The sequence below is a fragment of the Podarcis liolepis genome (assembly GCF_965112155.1).
Source record: "Podarcis liolepis genome assembly, chromosome: 11".
Lineage (NCBI taxonomy): Eukaryota > Metazoa > Chordata > Lepidosauria > Squamata > Lacertidae > Podarcis > Podarcis liolepis.
This window is the reverse complement of record NC_139565.1, coordinates 29,310,656-29,329,166: the sequence shown is the minus strand read 5'-3', so window position 1 is coordinate 29,329,166 and position 18,511 is coordinate 29,310,656. Positions and strand designations below refer to the sequence as shown.

Here is an 18,511-nt window from a genome sequence, read left to right as displayed (position 1 = left end):
TTTAATTTCTCTGTTCCTTACACCTGTTATAAAATGAAAATTAAATATGTTCTTTTTCTGTTTTCTTCAGAACTTTTTATCCCCGGTTCTTAACAAATTTCAGAAACAATACTGAATATGAGTGGAATACATTTTAAATAATTTATATATTCATTTGATTGTTTGCTTTATAATATTTAGACACACATATTTTCTTTTCCAAAAAGGTAGGTAAAGGTAAAGGGACCCCTGACCATTAGGTCCAGTCATGACCGACTCTGGGGTTGCGGCGCTCATCTCGCTTTATTGGCCGAGGGAGCCGGCGTACAGCTTCCGGGTCATGTGGCCAGCATGACTAAGCCGATTCTGGCGAACCAGAGCAGCGCACAGAAACGCCGTTTACCTTCCCGCCGGAGCGGTACCTATTTATCTACTTACACTTTGACGTGCTTTCGAACTGCTAGGTTGGCAGGAGCTGGGACCGAGCAATGGGAGCTCACCCCGTTGCGGGGATTCGAACCGCCAACCTTCTGATCAGCACATCCTAGGCTCTGTGGTTTAACCCACAGCGCCACCCTCAAGAGGAAGACATTAGTTTAAATATTCATGGCACAATTTTATATAAAGAGATTTGGAAACTGTCGCCCTTTCCCCATTCCTTTAGTATACAAGTTCCATTTTATATTGATTTCTCATCATGGGCTCCAGATGTGCTTTCTGAGTACCCTCTCTTTTCTCCCAAGATTTCTTTGCCACTTGTCCCATCTCCCATTGTTTCATTATGGTTCCTCTATTATTACTTTCTTGCTTTTGTATGAACATGCTATATTATAACTAGTATATGCCAGAAGCTGTTTAAGTGTTACATAGCTACCAGTTAACGTGGTACTGTAAATGTCTTTGGCATGACAAAGGAGGAACAGTGAGTTGTAAAAAAAGGATTGCAAAGACTATGGATACAACCTACATCTCACTGGCATTAATGACAAAGCTCACTTTTTGATTGTAATAGGGCAGGATTGCTATCCAAACAATGTATACATCTGCCTATCAGATTTTCAAGAAGAATGAATCAATTGTCATGATTTCAACAAAAAGCAAATAAAGTACAGAATCTGCAGAGAACAGCAGAAACAGATCAGGACTCAAATACTCTAGCAGCTGAATTTGATCATACTTCTAATTCCAGAATATTAAAAGCCTGCTCTGCTACACAATAGAGTATGTATGCTCTCATTCTTCTTAATTATAAAGAAAATTAAATCTAGAAATCACTAGGGTGTTTCCATTCTTTATGTATGCTTACAGACAATAGTCTAAGTATTTTCATATATACTGAAATCTATAAATCCTCTGTATAATGAGGTTATACACACAAGCAACATTTTGAAAAATAAGTTCCTTTGTAGTTTGTACCTAGATGTTGGAAAATATGTGACATTTGAAGGATGGATCTGCTTTAGTCTACCATGTTATTTTTCTGTAAAAATAAAGCTTTGTATATTGCACCATATATATTTATTTTGTAGCTTTTACTTCCACTGCTAGTTGCTTCCTGTCATTAGCCGTTTTTATCATCTCCTTGGTGAATATCATGCCCACAACTAACCTTGGAAACATATCACATATTGAACTTAAAGGTTAAAAGCTGCAGTATGAATGATCAAAGGCATACAATTTTGGTGAACACTGAAAAGATACGCAACTACAGCTTGGACTAGAAAAAAACACTTTTTCATGCATGAAAAACAAATTTCCAGGGAGATATTATATTGTTTTTAGAACAATTCACAGCAAACCATGGGCTCCAGCAGAGCTTCTGATTTACAGTAAGCACATAACCTTGGACAAACTGATGTCTCAACTACAGTATTTTAAATCAAGCTAACTTGTTTCAATAAACCACAGTTTAGGAGAGAGGTTGCCAATGAGGTGCCTATAGAAGAGAAGCAACAGCAGCTCTGAAATTTTCCCTTGAAGTACTCATGAAGCCTCTCAGCCACCCCTTCTACTCACTATCCCTTGGTCATGAGGTGGTTTAAGCTGGTTACCTTCTTCTCCCTTGAGAAGTACAGAGAGCTGCAGGAGAGTGATGATTTTTCATACTTCCTCTTTCAACTCCACGGGTTTCTTAAGTTGGATCTACCGGATCCAACTTTTACTTATATTACTTGGAAAAGCAAATAATATGTATAGGTGGGGGGGGGGGTGCGCGCAGTCACTTTCTGTACCTCTGTGGGGAAAGTGGAGAGAAATTGCCAGAGGGGACATGGCCCATAGTTCTCACCAAAATGTCCAAATGTATCCACAGGCCAAAAAATGTGGTGTTCCCCTAGTTCAGGTTTGTATGCCATGTTAACCTAAAACAGAAGCAGATGCTTCTAATCTCATCACAGCTACACCGGAGAAAAACGGAGGCATGAGTTTGCAAGCCAAATGCTCACTGTAGCTTGTTTGTGTATCCCTAACCCATGGTTGTATTGTTACATTTGAATGCAGAAGAGTTTACTTAACATTCACAGAGTAAAAAGTTCAGGCACAAAACAACAATGCTTAGGCATAAAACAAAATTAACCTTCTATAAACGATTGGATGACTTCCTAAGTCTTGTGCTTTAGACAAAATTTTAAATGGATTTATGTCAACAGGCTTTTAATGTGTAATTTCTGCTGCTTTTTAAAAACGTTTTTATATTCATTGCTTGTTAAATTGTATAGTTTTGTTAGCTTGTATTGTCTTTAATAAGATATTTCATGATTATTTCATCTTAATTTATGTAAGTTGTTCTGAATGCTCAATAAGCAGAACAGGAAACAATAATAATACATTCACATCACCCACAGCGCAAAATTCAAATCGATCATTACCTTATCTGCGGTGTTCTCTTGTAACTGGGCTGGGCCTGAAAATATCTGCAAGCCAGGAGTGCCAAGGATTCCTCCAGCACTTCTGTTAAAATCTCCTGGGCTAGCACAGGGGGTAGAACAGTCCATAGATCATGATGAAGAGCACAGCAGAAATAATGCCACATCTGGATGGAGAATGAGCATCTTTCCCCCTGGCAAAACCAACAAATGTTAAACAATAGAAACCCATCTTCCTGAATGTCAGGTTGGATTCAGTGAATCTAATCCATTCAGGCCGAGAGGAAATAGTTGAAAAATATGAACTGCTGAATAACTAGACCAGAAACCTTGCAAGATGCAAAACATATTTCCCCTCCCAAAAACAACTCATGTCTTGTTTCAGCTGGGAAAGCAGTTTTCTTCCAAAACCACAAACATTTGACCTACCATAAACTTACCTTCCCCAAACCTATTTTGGATAAGCATGCTGTACTGTGTAGTTACTAATTTACGAAATTGTGTACAAGTACTCACCATCTCTGCTGTGATCAAGGGCAAATCCTATTGTAAAAGGCTGACCAACCATGAAGCAGTTACTCTTATTTAGACTCTTAATTGCTACTGAGAATAACTTTCTATGCAGCTGTCACCAGCAAGTTAATACATCTCCAGGTGCTCCAACTTCTTCACTGAAGGCCATAAGTAGATGTTTTCCAAATGGGGCATTTATATCCACATTACAAGTTGAGTTATGTTTTATGTAGCACAGGTAACTCAGGCTGAAGCTGTACACATTCTTACCTGGGAACAAGCCCTATTGAACAAAATGGGAACTACTTCTGAGTAGATATGCATACAATTAAAGTACCCTTTGGAGGTACACATGGCAAAAAATTAGAGGATCCTTGCTGAGAGCCTTAATCCTACCACAATATAAGAGAAAGTACCTACAGACCAAGTGAATGAGTTAACTTACACACTTATTTGCCTATATTGATAGATTATAGACATTATAATCCAACAACCTATAAATACAGCCAAAGAGTTGAAAGTACACCCAGTGTTCCTTGCTGAATGTAAATGTTCATTCATTGTTATAATTCTTTTTAAAGATCCTTTAGCTATTTTATTATATTTTAACAATACCAGAAACAAATATAGTAACAGTCTAAACTCTGTGACAATTTTATGCCTCTGCAGATTTTTTTTTCATATAGCAGAGATTATTATAATTTCCTGTCTGATATGCAACATACTATGAAGTTCTATTATTATGGGTCACTATAATGAAGCATAACTATTTTTGAAAAAACCTTACCAGTGAAGAGCTCTGCAAATAATGCTTCCAAGATTAGCATCAAATTAAATGATTTATATGTGGACATTATATTAATGTTTTATCATGCATTTTATAATATACAGGTAAAGTCATTAACTGTTGAACATTTGCTGCAATAGCATTAAATTATCAGTAGGCATTATGAGTAAACATTGTTAAAATAATAGTAATATGAATAAATAAATAGGGTGATATCCAATATTAATCATACTCAGAGTAGACTCACCGAAATAAGTGACCTTCAGTAATTTAAGAACACTGATTTCAGTGGATCTACGTTGTGTATGACTTTGTTGGATATCACTTTTCTTAGAAACTATTTAAAATTTTATGAACCATTTTGAAGTCTTTTTAATTGAATTCAGTATTTATTTATTTTTTAAAGTATTTAAAATACATTTAAATATACCGGTATATTCTACTGGGTATATATCCTATACTCGGTTCATTGTGTTTTATGTAGTTATTTGATATTTAATTATCTGAAACTTCTAATATACCAGAATATATATTGTTCTTATTTAAATTATTCATATTATTTCATATCAAAGTAGATTCTTGGTAATAAATAGAATCCTCATTGAGATTTACAGGGAACCTTTTCCTGTTTGCTATTTGTTGTTATGTCAAAGTATCTGAATGGGTAAACATCTGCTATTTTTGCAAGCTTCATACAATAAAACAGATGTGGGCTTTTATTTAAATTGTATGTCAAGAAACAGGCAGCTGGGCAGTACTACATAAGCCACTCAGTATTATCTACAAATAGACAACTTTATTTTTGACAACTAGAAAACATACGTTTTGGAGATTGCAGCAGATGTTTGTTTCATTAAAAGCTTTATTTCAGTTTGGTAGCCAAGCAGGTATTCCATCTATTTAGTTCGTGAGATAATGCACTAGATTGTTTTCACATCACACCACAAGCTACTGCAAACTATATCTGTTATAGAGTGCAAATCCCCACTGGCCACCTTGGTTGTGGCATTAACTATGGTTCAGCTATCCAGAGTTTGAAATTAAGGTTCACTGTCATTTTGAAATATTTATATTCTGTAAAGAAGACAATATCAGAATTACTACACTTCACATACTAGCTAATTATTTTATCCACCAAGAAATACTGAGATCAGTGCATAGCCATGGAAAAATTCATTGCTCCAGTGAGTGTTGATTGGTCATGCATCCTTGATAGCAGGGCTGGCCCACCCATGAAACAAGATTAGGTGGTTGCCCCAGGGGGCAGATATGGGCCTGATGAGCACACTGCCACTGCACTCCGTGGGTGCCCCCCATGCTGCCTCCTGCTCTGCAGGTGCGTCCTGCTGCTGCCTCTGCCATGGGTGCACCATGTGGGGGCATGGCAACACAGTAGGGCTATACCTGTGGTGGGGCACACCCACCATGGCAGAGCATTTTTCCTTAAGTGGCAAAATGTTACAGGCCAGCCCTGCTCCCAAGCAGCAAATCATTCAAAGGAAGCAGGCAGCTGCTTCTACAGGTGCATATTTTGGGATCATAGTAAACTATAGTTATTTTATGTATATACTTTCTTGCAATACACTGCAGTTCTTTTATGGCACAGTAGTTTGGAACAAAGTTTGGAAGTTACTTGATTCAACCAATTGGGGACATTTAACAGGAGTGTAGATAAGACAATAATGAATTCATCTGTTTTAAAAATGAAGAGTACTAAAAAGAACACAAAGATGTACTCATACCAGAATGTAAACATCTAGAAGGACTCAATATTGTTTTGTAATTACATAATATTATAGCTTGGCCTTTATTCATGACCATTGCTGCATGCACATAAAGCCCATTGAACTCAATGAGGCATATGCACACATAGTTGTTATAGATCAGCAACCTTAAAATGTAACCTTGATTTCAGGTAGTATTGAACCTATGTTTCAAATTAATCAAGAAGAAAACAAAAGAAAGAAACATTTGTGTAAAAGGAAAAGCTAGTAAACTTAACATCACACCTCATAAAAAGCTTTGTAGTCATCCCAGTAGTGACTCTCGGCATCCTGTAAAACAGTTGTAGCACAAATTCTGATGCAGTAGTTTGTAATTTGAAACTGAAGAACACTGATCAATTCCTGATATTGCTGGAGAGGCATTAGGAATACGGGCCTGTTCAAATGATCAAAGAAGGAAAGATTTAAGACCAGTGCAGTAGGAGGTAACAACCCACAGTTGTACAAATGGTTTGGATTATTAAGTATCAATCATTCATTTCCTCTTGATTCTTGAATCTAAACCTACACTCACGTTAAAATCTGGTCTTTGTTACAGAGGCTCTTTGAAAATCTACTTCTACTGTTTTACAAATGTGTACTATACTACTTAGGCAAACAGCACCGTCAATTTACTGCTAAAACAATGCACATATAAATGATTGGATCACTATTATTGAAATGCAATGTAGAAGTATAAGTGGTACTTTTAAACAATACTTAAGGGATAGTTCTTTTTATTTAAAAAAGTGGTCTGGTAGGAAAAATACCAAACTGTTCGATACATATACAATTATTATAAATATATATACTATTATCAAGGTTAGCACAATAAAGGTTAGCCTCTTCTGACCAGGGTGGTGGTTCTGCTGCTACCCCCTTGCCTTCTATTCCCACCACCCCATCCTCCTCTTTGCACCAGCAGTGGAGCTGTTCTCCTCTTCCCCTGGCCACCCGCACTGCCTATTCTTTCTGCCACAGTGTCTTGTTCTGAGGAAGAGGCAAGAAAATCCTTCCTGAAAGCACAACATTTCAGATACAGTGGCAAAGGGGGTGCCTATGCCAACACCACAGCTTGCTACAACAGAGGAACTTTATAATCCAATTTATAACCCAACACAATAAGGGGAGGGGATAAAAATAAGTGAGGCAAGGTTATCAAGCACCCAATAGCAGCTATTTCAACTACACATAGTTAGGCTTAGTTTTATTTGGGGATGTGGATTAAGTGAAAGGCAACACTGAAAATGTGAATTTGGAGGAAGAATTTAGAGAAGATGGTGCAAAAGAAACTCTCAGGAAGGAATTCCAAATCTAAGGTGAAGGAAGGGGGAAGGGTTTTGAGACAGAAGCAACCTTCTGAAGAAGTCAACCACAGGAAAGGACCTGGTGAAAAATTGTGGCAGAAAGGTACAGTAAGTCAAGCCCACGGAGAGCTTCAAAAGGGGGGGGGGGGGAATCCAGTGAATTTGTGTTGAATGCAGAAGCTGCTGAAGAAGAACATCACATGGTTTGAATTTCAAGAGAAGTGAATGATTTGAGCAGCAGTTAAAAAGGAAGAGTAACAACAGAAGAGGAGAGAAAAAGACAAATAGAGTAATAAAATGGCATTTGACTAAAGTGGTATGGGGGAATTGACATGACATTAAAAAAAGGTAAAGGTAAAGGACCCTTGAGAGTTAAGTCCAGGTGCAGATGACTCTGGGGTTGCGGAGCTCATCTCGCTTTACAGGCCGACAGAGCTGGTGTTTGTCTGCAGACAGTTTTTCCAGGTCATGTGGCCAGCATGACTAAGCTGCTTCTGGCGAAACCAGAGTAGTACACGGAAACACTGTTTATCTTCCCGCCGGAGCGGTACCTATTTATCTACTTGCACTTCTTTTGGCATGCTTTTGAACTGCTTGGTTGGCAGGAGCTGGGACCGAGCAACGGGAGCTCACCCTGTCGCGGGAATTCAAACCGCTGACCTTCTGATCGGCAAGCCCAAGGGGCTCAGTGGTTTAGACCACAGCGCCACCCACATCCCTGATATGACATTACCCTCTCCCCAAATCTGATTTATATGTAACATATGTATTTGTGTGTGTGTGCGTGTGTGTGTGTGTGTGCATGTGCATAATACTGTATTATTTGTAAGTTGCTCCATGACAAAAAGGTTTCTGGGAAGCTTATAATAAATGAGTATAAAAATCTTTAAATACAAAATTAAACATTAAACCACATATTCCAAAGCAATATAGTACAAGGAAATAAAACTCACCACATCCACAACATTCAAACACAATTTGAAACCCAAAGTGGTCCAGACTACATGAATAATTTTAAAGGTCTGGATGAAGAAAGACAAGGCTGGAACTGTTCTGTCTTAGACAAAAGTTTTAGATGCTTCTTTGAAGTTACAGTGGTGTACAGAGTGAATGCTAGATCATAGTAAACCAGGATAGAAAGAGAAAAATTCAAGGCACTGGCAGTAAACAGCACATTGTTTTAAGCTGTTTCTTTTAAATATATTTGTGGTATCACTGAAATGGAATTGTTTGATTTACTGGTATTTATGGGTGTTTTAATCAATACAACAGACTCACTTTCTAGTGGTATCTTTCATTAGATGCTGATACATATTAAAATGCTGATAGACATGCACTGCTGTGGAGAGAATAGTATACAAGTTCTGAAGTGGAGCTCTGGAAGGGACATCTTTACTTCTCTCCTCCAACCTTGTCAGGACAGCTGTTGCTACTTTGCAGCAGGCGTCTACAAAGTTTGCTCTAATTTCCTGGAGAGACTCATCTCTGCATGCCAGAGCCAGGGGAAGCAACATGTCAAGTTCCTCCATGATGTCAGAACAAAACTAGGAAAATAAATGTGACATCCAGTTAATTTTATACTGACAGCATTATTTATACCTGTACAGTACGACAAATACTGCATTTGGCAAAAGACAAATGTAAGCTTCATATTGTTTTTACTTCATTATATTAGAATGGACATGTATACATGAAAAGCTGAGACCATGTAAGTTGAAGCTAATATTTGCCAAATTTATCTTTTAAAAAAACCCCCAGGAACAATTTAACTAATGAGCAGAAGCCCTGTATGAGCACACAGGGGAAGAAAGAGGGGGTCATTCCTTTGGCAAGCTGAAATGTTTGCCCTGATGTAATGATGACCTTACCAGATTGAATTCCTCCATTGACATAGTTCCTATATGAAGAACTCTGTGATCTCCATAGATGCACACATTAACTTCTAATCAAGTGTCAAAACAGACAACAATAGTGGTTGTTTTTGAGCTCAACTCCCTCTAAGTCCAAGCATGTTACATGAAACTCATTGATTTGATAGAGATTTTCATATAATGATTATAAGTGACTGAGTCCTGTGCACCTAGATATTGAATGCTTTTTTACTCCTTCTTCTGCCAAGTGAATGAAGAGCACTGTTTACCGAATGCTTCAGTCAGGGCAGGGCGGTAGCCTCTAGTATGGCCATTAAACACATACTGTAGAGTGGTCACACAGTTGACTCTAAGTAGTGCTGCCATAACACTTGCCTTCACTTTATAAAAAAAAGTATCTTTTTATAAGCATGCACCTGGAACCCTAACTAGGTAGGGAAACATACTCTCTACCCCTTTTTACTGCAGATTGCCCCCTCTTGACATGCTTCTCAGAAGAGAAGCGGCAGTCACAGTTTTAACAAGTGATGTGGTTGCAGACTGCTTTGTTCCAGAGAAAGCCTCAAAAAGAGTCAGTTTATTCATTCAGTCATATAAGCGGTAAAACTCTACCTGGACAGCATCATTTCAGGCTGCAGTTGGATAAATTGAATGTTTGAATGCTATCCCACAAGAAAATCTCCCTGAACATAAAAAAGGACATGAGGAGGAAGGCTGGGCTGAACTGTTTTCCTTGATGCACTTGCTTTGTATGATAAGAGAGGTTTTTTGTTTAAAGATGAGGTGGTATTCAAACATGTAATACAGTCCAAGACAAGCTTTGCAATTTAAACTGACCGTAAGTGTGGAAGGAACTGGAGTAGAAGAGACTACTCCGGGTTGAGTTGTTTTTAATCTTCAATCCCCAATACACAACTCCATGAATCAGGCTTTAATTTTTCTCCCCCTGTAGCTTCAGATCTGAACCCCTTTTGCCCCAGTATGTTTTTATGGTTTTATATTCATTGCATTTTAGACTTTTCGTAGTGAACTACTGATGTATCTCAGTCTCATCAATGTGTCTTCACCTACAAAATTAATTTCTTTGTGGGACAGAAATCTAGGCTATTTGCTAAAATGGATACATTTTAAAAGTATTAAAATGGATACATATTTAAAGTTTCTTAGAATATATGTTGAGATCTATAAAGCACTATTAAATAATTTAGCACAGGTTTTCATTCCATGTATTTGACTCTTAAAATACTGGACGTGCAAGTACTTCAATGCTTTATGGGTAAACAAACCCGACATTCTGTAATCCCCTTAAAACTTCAGATCTTTTGATACATGCCTTTGAAATTTGTTTTGGTTGTTCTTCCTCGTGGACTACTTCCCTGAGCTCCTTCATGTGCTGTACCTTTACAATATGCATCACATAGCAGGCAGCTGAAGTGTGTTCATTCTGCTCATGTTGAAGAATTTTATTGGAAAAATCTTCAACTGCAATTGTTATACAGTGAGCTACTGAAGAGGACAGGTCTTTAAATGCTTTTCTCCAGCCGAAATCTAGCATGGTAGTCTGAAATATAGAAGTATACAGACAAAATCTGAACAGTCAAATGTTTCTCTTTCAATTATACCTAAGTTGATCAAATGGTATACTGAAGCTCTTTGTATACTTAACACACAATACACTTGGAACTGACTGACTCTTTTCTTCTGGATGTGGTGTGAAGCTGTTATTTGTGCTGTTCTGTTATGCCTCCTCTCCCATTCATTTCACAGGGGTCCATATAGGAAACATTTTAGGTAGCTTCCCACCTTCACCACTACCCTGCATCATGTCCCTCCTCATTCCACTGGTATGAAACTGCTTTTGTAAACTTGCCAGAGCCCAAGCTTCAGCAACTGTCAGAAGTGTTTGGCGACTGGCTTGGAAAATGGGAGGTCTGGATTAGCTGGCAAAGCAGGAACGTTTAACATTGCAAAATTTTAGATGGTCAAGCCTTTTAATTTGCTATTCATTCCCATACCCCCACCCCTTGTTCTTTAAAGTTTAAGGGCAACAGCCTGCTCAAAATTTCCTTTTAGCCTCTTTAGTAATTACTCCACAGTTCCAGAATATGCTTTGGATGGTGTACAAACAAACCCAGAGATTATAGCTGAGTGACTTCTTTGCCTTATTCAGGTTCCTTTACTTAAAATGATCAGTTCACACATAATACAAAGAGAAGCAAGCCAGAAAGGGGAAACTCAAACTAAACTCACAACTCAGGAAAGCCACTCAAGTCCTGCACCCAGATGTGTATTTTTCTTCTCAGTAGTGTGGGTATTAATTAAAGGCTGTTGCTGTTGCCTATGCCAAAGTGTCTACTTGCACTTCTTCAGAGAAATAATGTAAAGTGTTTTAATGCTATGGAACTGAGATTCTACTTGCTGTAATATCTATGTTCTCTGGCTGCTATAGATGCTATTGCAGTCAGTTTTATTGTTATATTTCTTTTGTATATTAAATGTTTTACTGATGATTCCATTCATTATAAAGTGTTTCAACCAAACCTGGTGAGACAGGATATAAACAAAATAAATAATTGTATCCAGCTGAGTCCCTACTAAGGGAAATATGTTTGATCCAACTGAGGCTCCCATCAGTAGAAGAGGGGATTGAGGCAATTTGCAGAAATTGCCTCTGTCCTCTGCAGCTCTCCATGCCACCTCCCATGCTGTCCCAAAGCTACACACACACCCCACCACACACCCAAAGCTTCTGGAGGAGGGGGACATTGATCAGCTGACAAAATTGTCTGCTAGATCAGTCTTCTGTCACCAGGGGACAGCAGTTGGATGGAACTCTGAAGATTCATGATGTTTTGATGATGTTTAAATAAAGGAACAACGTAGGTAAGAACTGCAGAGTTTGGGTTTTCTTTCTCAAACAGAAACTTGCTTTTGAAAGTGAGGGACTTTTGTGAGGTGCAATAGGTATCTGTCATGTAAAGACAAAAAGTAAACATTTTCACTGGTAAGCCCTTACAGTGTCACCAGTTTTTTGGATCCCAGCCCTAAAAGCTGAGAATAGCAATCCAGTTCATTTCTTCAGTAATCAGCTTTGTAATCCATTTGATGCCAAGCTTTGTTTCATTGATGATCTAAAATGTTGTACGTGTATATAACTTGGACTCTTGATACTTGGTTCTAGATGAACTGATTACTCCCCTATGTGTTCTTTATTCAGACTTATTAAGTTGCTGATAGTTGTTTAAAACAATATTTTAAATGTGATAGAACTGATTCATTAATTTTGGTGAGATGCAGCTCAAAAGCAATATATTTTACTGCTCAGACAAAGTGGGAGAAGAACTCCCCTCACTCATATGCTCCACAGAGATCGCAGCACCAGTGTAGTTATGCATTAGCTCCAGAAAGTGGCTTGTTTCTTGGTTAAGCTAGACTATGAGAAATAGATATGAGTGCTTTTTATTTGTAGGATGATATGGAATATATTAATATGAAAAGAGCCTGTGCAAATGGCCATCATAAATTGTAAGAGCAAGCTTATGTAAAAATAGATCCTCAGTTTTCAACACACGCCTGAAAATACTTTTGGAAACATCAGGAACATTAAATAAAAACTTACAATGGCACCTTTATATGTTTTTATGTTCACTGCCTTTCTGATAGCGACTTTGTTCTTCTAATAGTGATGCCACAAAATGGTTTAACAGCTTCTTTTATATTCACAAATTTTTGTATATGGTCTTTTTTCTTTCCACCCTTGGTCTTTGCAGGCTTAAATTACTAATAGCACTGAAATTATTAGCATCTTAGCATAAGGGATTTGTAATGAATATGTTAATAGGTCCTTATCTGTATTGATGGCGCAGACAAAACAGGCTCCTAGAGAGTTTGACTCTTTATTTTACTCACCTCTTTTACCTGAAGTAACTGTTCAGGAAGCACACTGGTTTCATTTGCTCTACTTTCCCCTATTAAAAGCTCCCCACCAGCTTTCTTCAGAACTCCTGCACAGTATGACAAACGGGATCAAAGTTAAGATTAAGGCTGTGGAAAACTTGATATATCAATACATTCTATAAAGATATTCAGCAAGCTGCAGTGGAATGTTAGTAATGAAATAAAAGTAAAATTCAGGTTGCAAACAAAATTCTCTTTTTGATAACTCCATTTTTGTTTTACTTAATGGTATATATAGTATATACAATATTTAGATATTTAAATGTTGGAATTAACAGTCTATTAAGATACTTACATAAAAATATTAGTAGCTTAGAAAAAGTTAGTTAAAAATAAAATATTCAAATCTTTCCCCAGCTCATTGCAGAATTTGACATGTTTGTGGGCTGCCAGTGACAGACCCATATCTTTAAACAAATGTTTGTCTCAATCATATGTAAAGTAGGAGTTGTGCACTTTAGAGCACAAATTGGAGCCTAGCAGGAGGCACACCTGCCCAAGGATGCCTCTCCAGATAATAGCCTGTTATGGAGCACCTTCAGATTGCACACCTGGTATGTAAAGAATAGTACAACCTCATCTGGGATTGATTTCGCACCAGCCAACTTTCCAACCTACACATTGACAATCTAACCTGGATTAAGTTTCAGAGGCTCTCCCATAGTCTCTCAAGGAATTTGGGGCTCATGCACACTTCTGCTTCTCCCACCACTTTCCCTGAGAAAGCCTGCTCTTTACCGCATAATTGGAGCAAACAACAATCGGGTTTTCTGTGGATTGATGTTTGCTCCGATTCAGTGGTAACGAGTGGGTTTTCCTGGGGAAAGCGGTGGGGCAAATGGAATACTGCTTGAACTCATGCTTTCCAGGCATGAGGCAAGCCAAGTGTGGACAAGCCCTTGTTCAAGAGTTCCACAGGCTCCCTGAGATTAAGTGGTGGAAAAAGGCAGTAATGCTGTTTGTCATCTGCATATTGGCAATGTTGCTGATCCAATGTGGTGTACTAATTAGAACGTGGTATTAGGATCTGGTAAACCGACACATTAAGCTAACTTGGGCCAGTCTCTCTCAACCTCATGGGTAGTTGTGAGGATAAATGGGGCAGCGGATTAAACCTATTGTTAGAATTATTAAATATATACCACTTACACACCAAAATGGCTTCCACATGGTTATTCCACAAGAATAAACCAATTATAATATATATATCTAAACATAATTAAAATGTGTAACAACACAATTTCATCAAAACATTAAAAACATCCATGATTAAAATTTACAAAAATGCAAACAAACAAAAACAGCACAACTCTTAAAACAGTTGAGCCTTAACTTGAGAGAACTTATACTGAAGGGTAAGATAGAAAAAATACTGGGGGGGGGGGGAGAGAAAACCTCCAGTGGTTTCATGTGCATGCTTGAAAATCATGGGGGACAAGATACAACCTATAGGCATAGGGTGGAACAGTTATCACCCAGCACTACCTTCTGCTATCAGTTATATTTCTGATTTGTGACTGTAATAAATCAATTCATTCATTCTTCTGTAATCAGCCACCCAGGAAGGGTGTAATATTGTAATATTCTGCATCCTGGCTCCAATCCAGTCACAGAAGGACACCCATAGTTGATTATATCAAAAGCCTCAGAGAGGTCGAGTAGAACCAAGTGTTGTAATCATTCAGTCGCCAGCTTTAAGACATCCATCACAACGACCAAAGCTCTTTCTGTCTCAAAGCCAGTCCTATCCAGTCTTGACTATGGATAGGAATGGGTTTACTAATCAGTTTTCTCCTAAACCTAGTATCTTGCTCCAAAAGAGGTTAGACTGGAAGGTAAATGTCTGAGTTCATAGGGTCTAATCTTGGGGATTTAGTTCCTGAAATTGGTACCAGCAAGGACTGGTACCAATTTCGGGAACTAAACACACACAATCTAATATCTGCTGATTCTTTAAGGGCAACAGAGACTATGCCCTCCCTTAAGGAAACACATTTACTATTTCTGAAATTCAAGTTCTGAAATCCACTCTGGCTACTGTTAATAATCATAGTGGCTGGAAAGTGCTTGTGCCACTTTATACCATTCAGTGATTTATAGTTTCTGTCTTTTATTTGCCCAGAAATATATAAACATTTATAGAAAAGAGGAAATCAACAACTGCAAATGCTTGTGTTTGCCAAGGAATCCAGATCCAGATGATTTACATTATATACAAAAACATACGGTAAACAAAGGACATGAATCTCTACACTACTTTAACAAGAGAGATCCCTTAAACACATTTAAAACTGACACTTCACTCTTTTAAAAGCTAATATAGTATTGATACTATATGTATTTTAAGCAGTCAAATAAATATCCAAAAGGATCTGCAAGGCAGTATTCTTTCCCATAGTTTGCCCAGGGCAATGTGTGATAGTCATAGAGAAAAGGGATCTGGAAGAAAATTTAGCACCACATAAATTATTATTTTTAAGTGGGGGAGGGGAGATTTGCAAACATTTTGAGTGAGAATTTTATTTGTTAGTCCATTCCAATAAAGTGCTAACAAGTTAATGAAAATAAAGTATTTCCAGCTGCTATGTTCTCAGTGTACATTCCATCTCCCCATCACCATGTTTCTTGAAAATAATCTTTATGAAAGAAGCTGCTGCTGTTATTTTTAGGATCTACACACAGAGACAAAACTAACATTATATGATTTAAAAGGCTACCCATTACAGCAGTGACTTTGTAAACGTGATCATGTTATTCTTTTACAGTGCTTTCTAGAGATTTATATGAAGTAATAGATTTCTTCTTAAGCTGTGAAGGGAAGACCTTTGCAAATCTTTCTAGTCCCCTGAGGCAAAGCTTGAAAACCTAAGGCCTTGACAAGTTTGCCCAGAGTGGTTTCAAAGAGCTCCACTGGAAAAAGCTTTTCTTGGCACTCATTATCAGATCTGTCTAAAGTTCACCTTTCTCGCTGAAATGGAGGAAAAAAAGGTGAGAGGAAGATGAAAAGTGTGTTAGATGTTTTTGAAAATCTCAACAAGAGACTTCTGAAGGACCAGAGGAAAGAGAAATCACACCAGAAGGGCAGAAGGAGAATATAATTTGACCAAGCATTCTTCATTCCAAATAAGAATGTTCTGCTTTATCCATGACTGCTGCTGAATGTTCCAGGTTCCTTCAAAGGATCATATTGCCTGTGATAATGAACGTACTAGGTATGTCTGAACATTCCACTAATTTAATTGCAGTGTATAGCAAGAATGGAACAGCAGGAATGGACAAAGGAATGGAGAAAGAAAAGGTTAATTTTTTTCAGCTGGTACCTGACAAAATCAATGTATTACTCAAATTTTGGTCAATTTTAGTTCTAGAAAAACAAGGAAGTGAAGTCAGAATACACTCAAAGTACCAAATCTTAGCTGAAAATGACAAATATAACCCCCATGCGCTGATGACACAGAATTCACGGTGGGAAGAAAAACATTTTCACTTTTTCCATTATTTAAATCAAATTCATATTAGGTTAAGAATTCATTATGCATTATGTTTCAATCCATGTTTTTCTAAGCCAACTGTTTTTGCATTCATGCAACTGAAGACTTCTTTCAGATTGCTCTTTTTAACATTTTGGTCAATGTTTTTTCCTGATACTTCATGTATATATGGCCCTCAATGAGAACTAGTTGTGTTTCTTAGTATAAAGACAAAGAATTAAATGTAAAAAGAAAAGTGAGCATACTGAAATCAAGTGGAGCACTTTTGAAATTATTGTTCCAAATGAAGTTATGTGTTTTATAGAAGCAGATGTAAAAGAATCAAATTCCAGAGAATTTAAACTGAGATTTAAAAAAAAAGTCCTGATTACTTCAGCATATATTCTCTGATAAATGTTCATTTCCCCCCACTATGTCCCTTGGTGCTATTGTCTGCCATGGGATTACAATCAGAGAGCATCAGTTGGCAGTACTTCCTTGAGTTGTAACTTCTATTTTCTGCCACCTAAATTGGCCTTCATAGGTTTCCATTGTGCAAACTGCAAAGGAACTTGTCTTGATGGCAGCGAGAAGTAGTGTGAACTACGCATCTCTCTTTTCTTTGCAGGGTTTTTTTTTTTTTTTTTGGTTCACAAGCAACCTCCTACCAAAAGCAGAATCTGCAGAAGAGACTACTTCCAAGGGATAATGCTATGAAAACGTATGAAGAGAAGCCCAGGTGGCCACCTTGCAAATTTCCGATGTAGAAGCCTTCGACCTCTCCGCCCAAGCAGCAGCTATAGTCCTAGTGTAATGAGCTTTACAAACCCTGGGAGCCACTTTACCCTTAACTACATACGCCTCCCTAATACAGTTCCTTAACCATCTAGCTAAGGAACTCTTAGAAGCCATTTGACCCCTCTTAAGACCCCCTAAGAGTACAAACAATCTGTCAGAAGATCTGAAATCTTTGATTTTTCTGAGATAAACCCTAAGTGTTCTTCTTACATCCAATTTATGCAGCCATTGCTCTTTGTCATCGCTGGGTCTAGGGGAAAAAAATGATGGCCAAGAAACCTTCTGGCTTAGCTGAAACTCACGATACCACCTCTGGCAAAATAAAATAAAATATGAGGAACTTCTCAAAGGACCACTTTATTTTTGATGGAGCTTTACAAATGTTCTGTACATCAAATCTAAAGGTTCCGCATGATATACTGAACAAAGAAAAACTAAACTTTCTGTTCTAGTGTCAATTTTTTCATTTGTCTAACTAACTTCAGTATAATGCTAATATGAAAATAGTGCAGGGCTCCAATTTATTTCATGCTGAGAAAACCCAGCCCACAGCCCACAGACAAAGTAGCCTAGTTGATATGAAGTGCAATACCTTGACAAGATATATGGTGGCACCATCCAAAGTACTCTGCCATTGCACTTCTATATTGCTTCCAGATTAGCAGGTTACTAATAGGTCTTTCCTTCTGGCATAAGCCCTGCAAAAAATACTGCTGCCCCTCCCAATGACTTGCTGCTTCCTAAAACACACTTCCAACCCAGATCTCCCCACTCTGAGCAATAAACTAATTATAATTTTGGGCGATTATTAAATCTTCCATCATCTTATTGCTAGAAAGTTCATATTTATGAATTATGAAAAAAGTGAGAAAAAATATTTCAAAAGACTCCAGAGTACACCAGAAATAAGTTGACATTATGGGATTGATAAAGAGGTATGTTATTTTCTCATCCCAATTATTCTATCTACTGAATTTCTACAAGGCAATTCTTTTGAAGGAAAAATAAGCTAAGTGGGGGAAATGTACATTACCTTGAACATTTCTGTTCTCAGAAAAACATGGTAATAACAGCATTTCTGAAGATAGTTCTTCAACCTTTTCTTCCATCAACAAAAAAAGCTTTATAAGCTCAGAAAGACATCTGAGTTGATGTAGTGTCAAACAGAAGTTTCTCCCTTTTCTAGAACATTCTTGAGCCGC

General features: G+C 37.7%; 1 protein-coding gene across 4 annotated transcripts in view; it reads right to left on the bottom strand.

Annotated features, from left to right (window-relative positions):
- The window catches only part of KIAA0825, a 184,514-nt gene that overhangs the window by 127,652 nt on the left and 38,351 nt on the right, over positions 1 to 18,511 (bottom strand). For all 4 annotated transcript variants that reach the window (XM_083465180.1, XM_083465178.1, XM_083465179.1 and 1 more), the window contains 6 exons: positions 18,343 to 18,510; positions 12,994 to 13,088; positions 10,418 to 10,645; positions 8,492 to 8,757; positions 6,153 to 6,303; positions 2,847 to 3,037 (listed from right to left, as the gene is read on the bottom strand). In XM_083465180.1, the coding sequence (XP_083321306.1) occupies positions 2,847 to 3,037; positions 6,153 to 6,303; positions 8,492 to 8,757; positions 10,418 to 10,645; positions 12,994 to 13,088; positions 18,343 to 18,510 (1,099 nt within the window). The remainder of the gene's footprint in view (positions 1 to 2,846; positions 3,038 to 6,152; positions 6,304 to 8,491; positions 8,758 to 10,417; positions 10,646 to 12,993; positions 13,089 to 18,342; position 18,511) is intronic.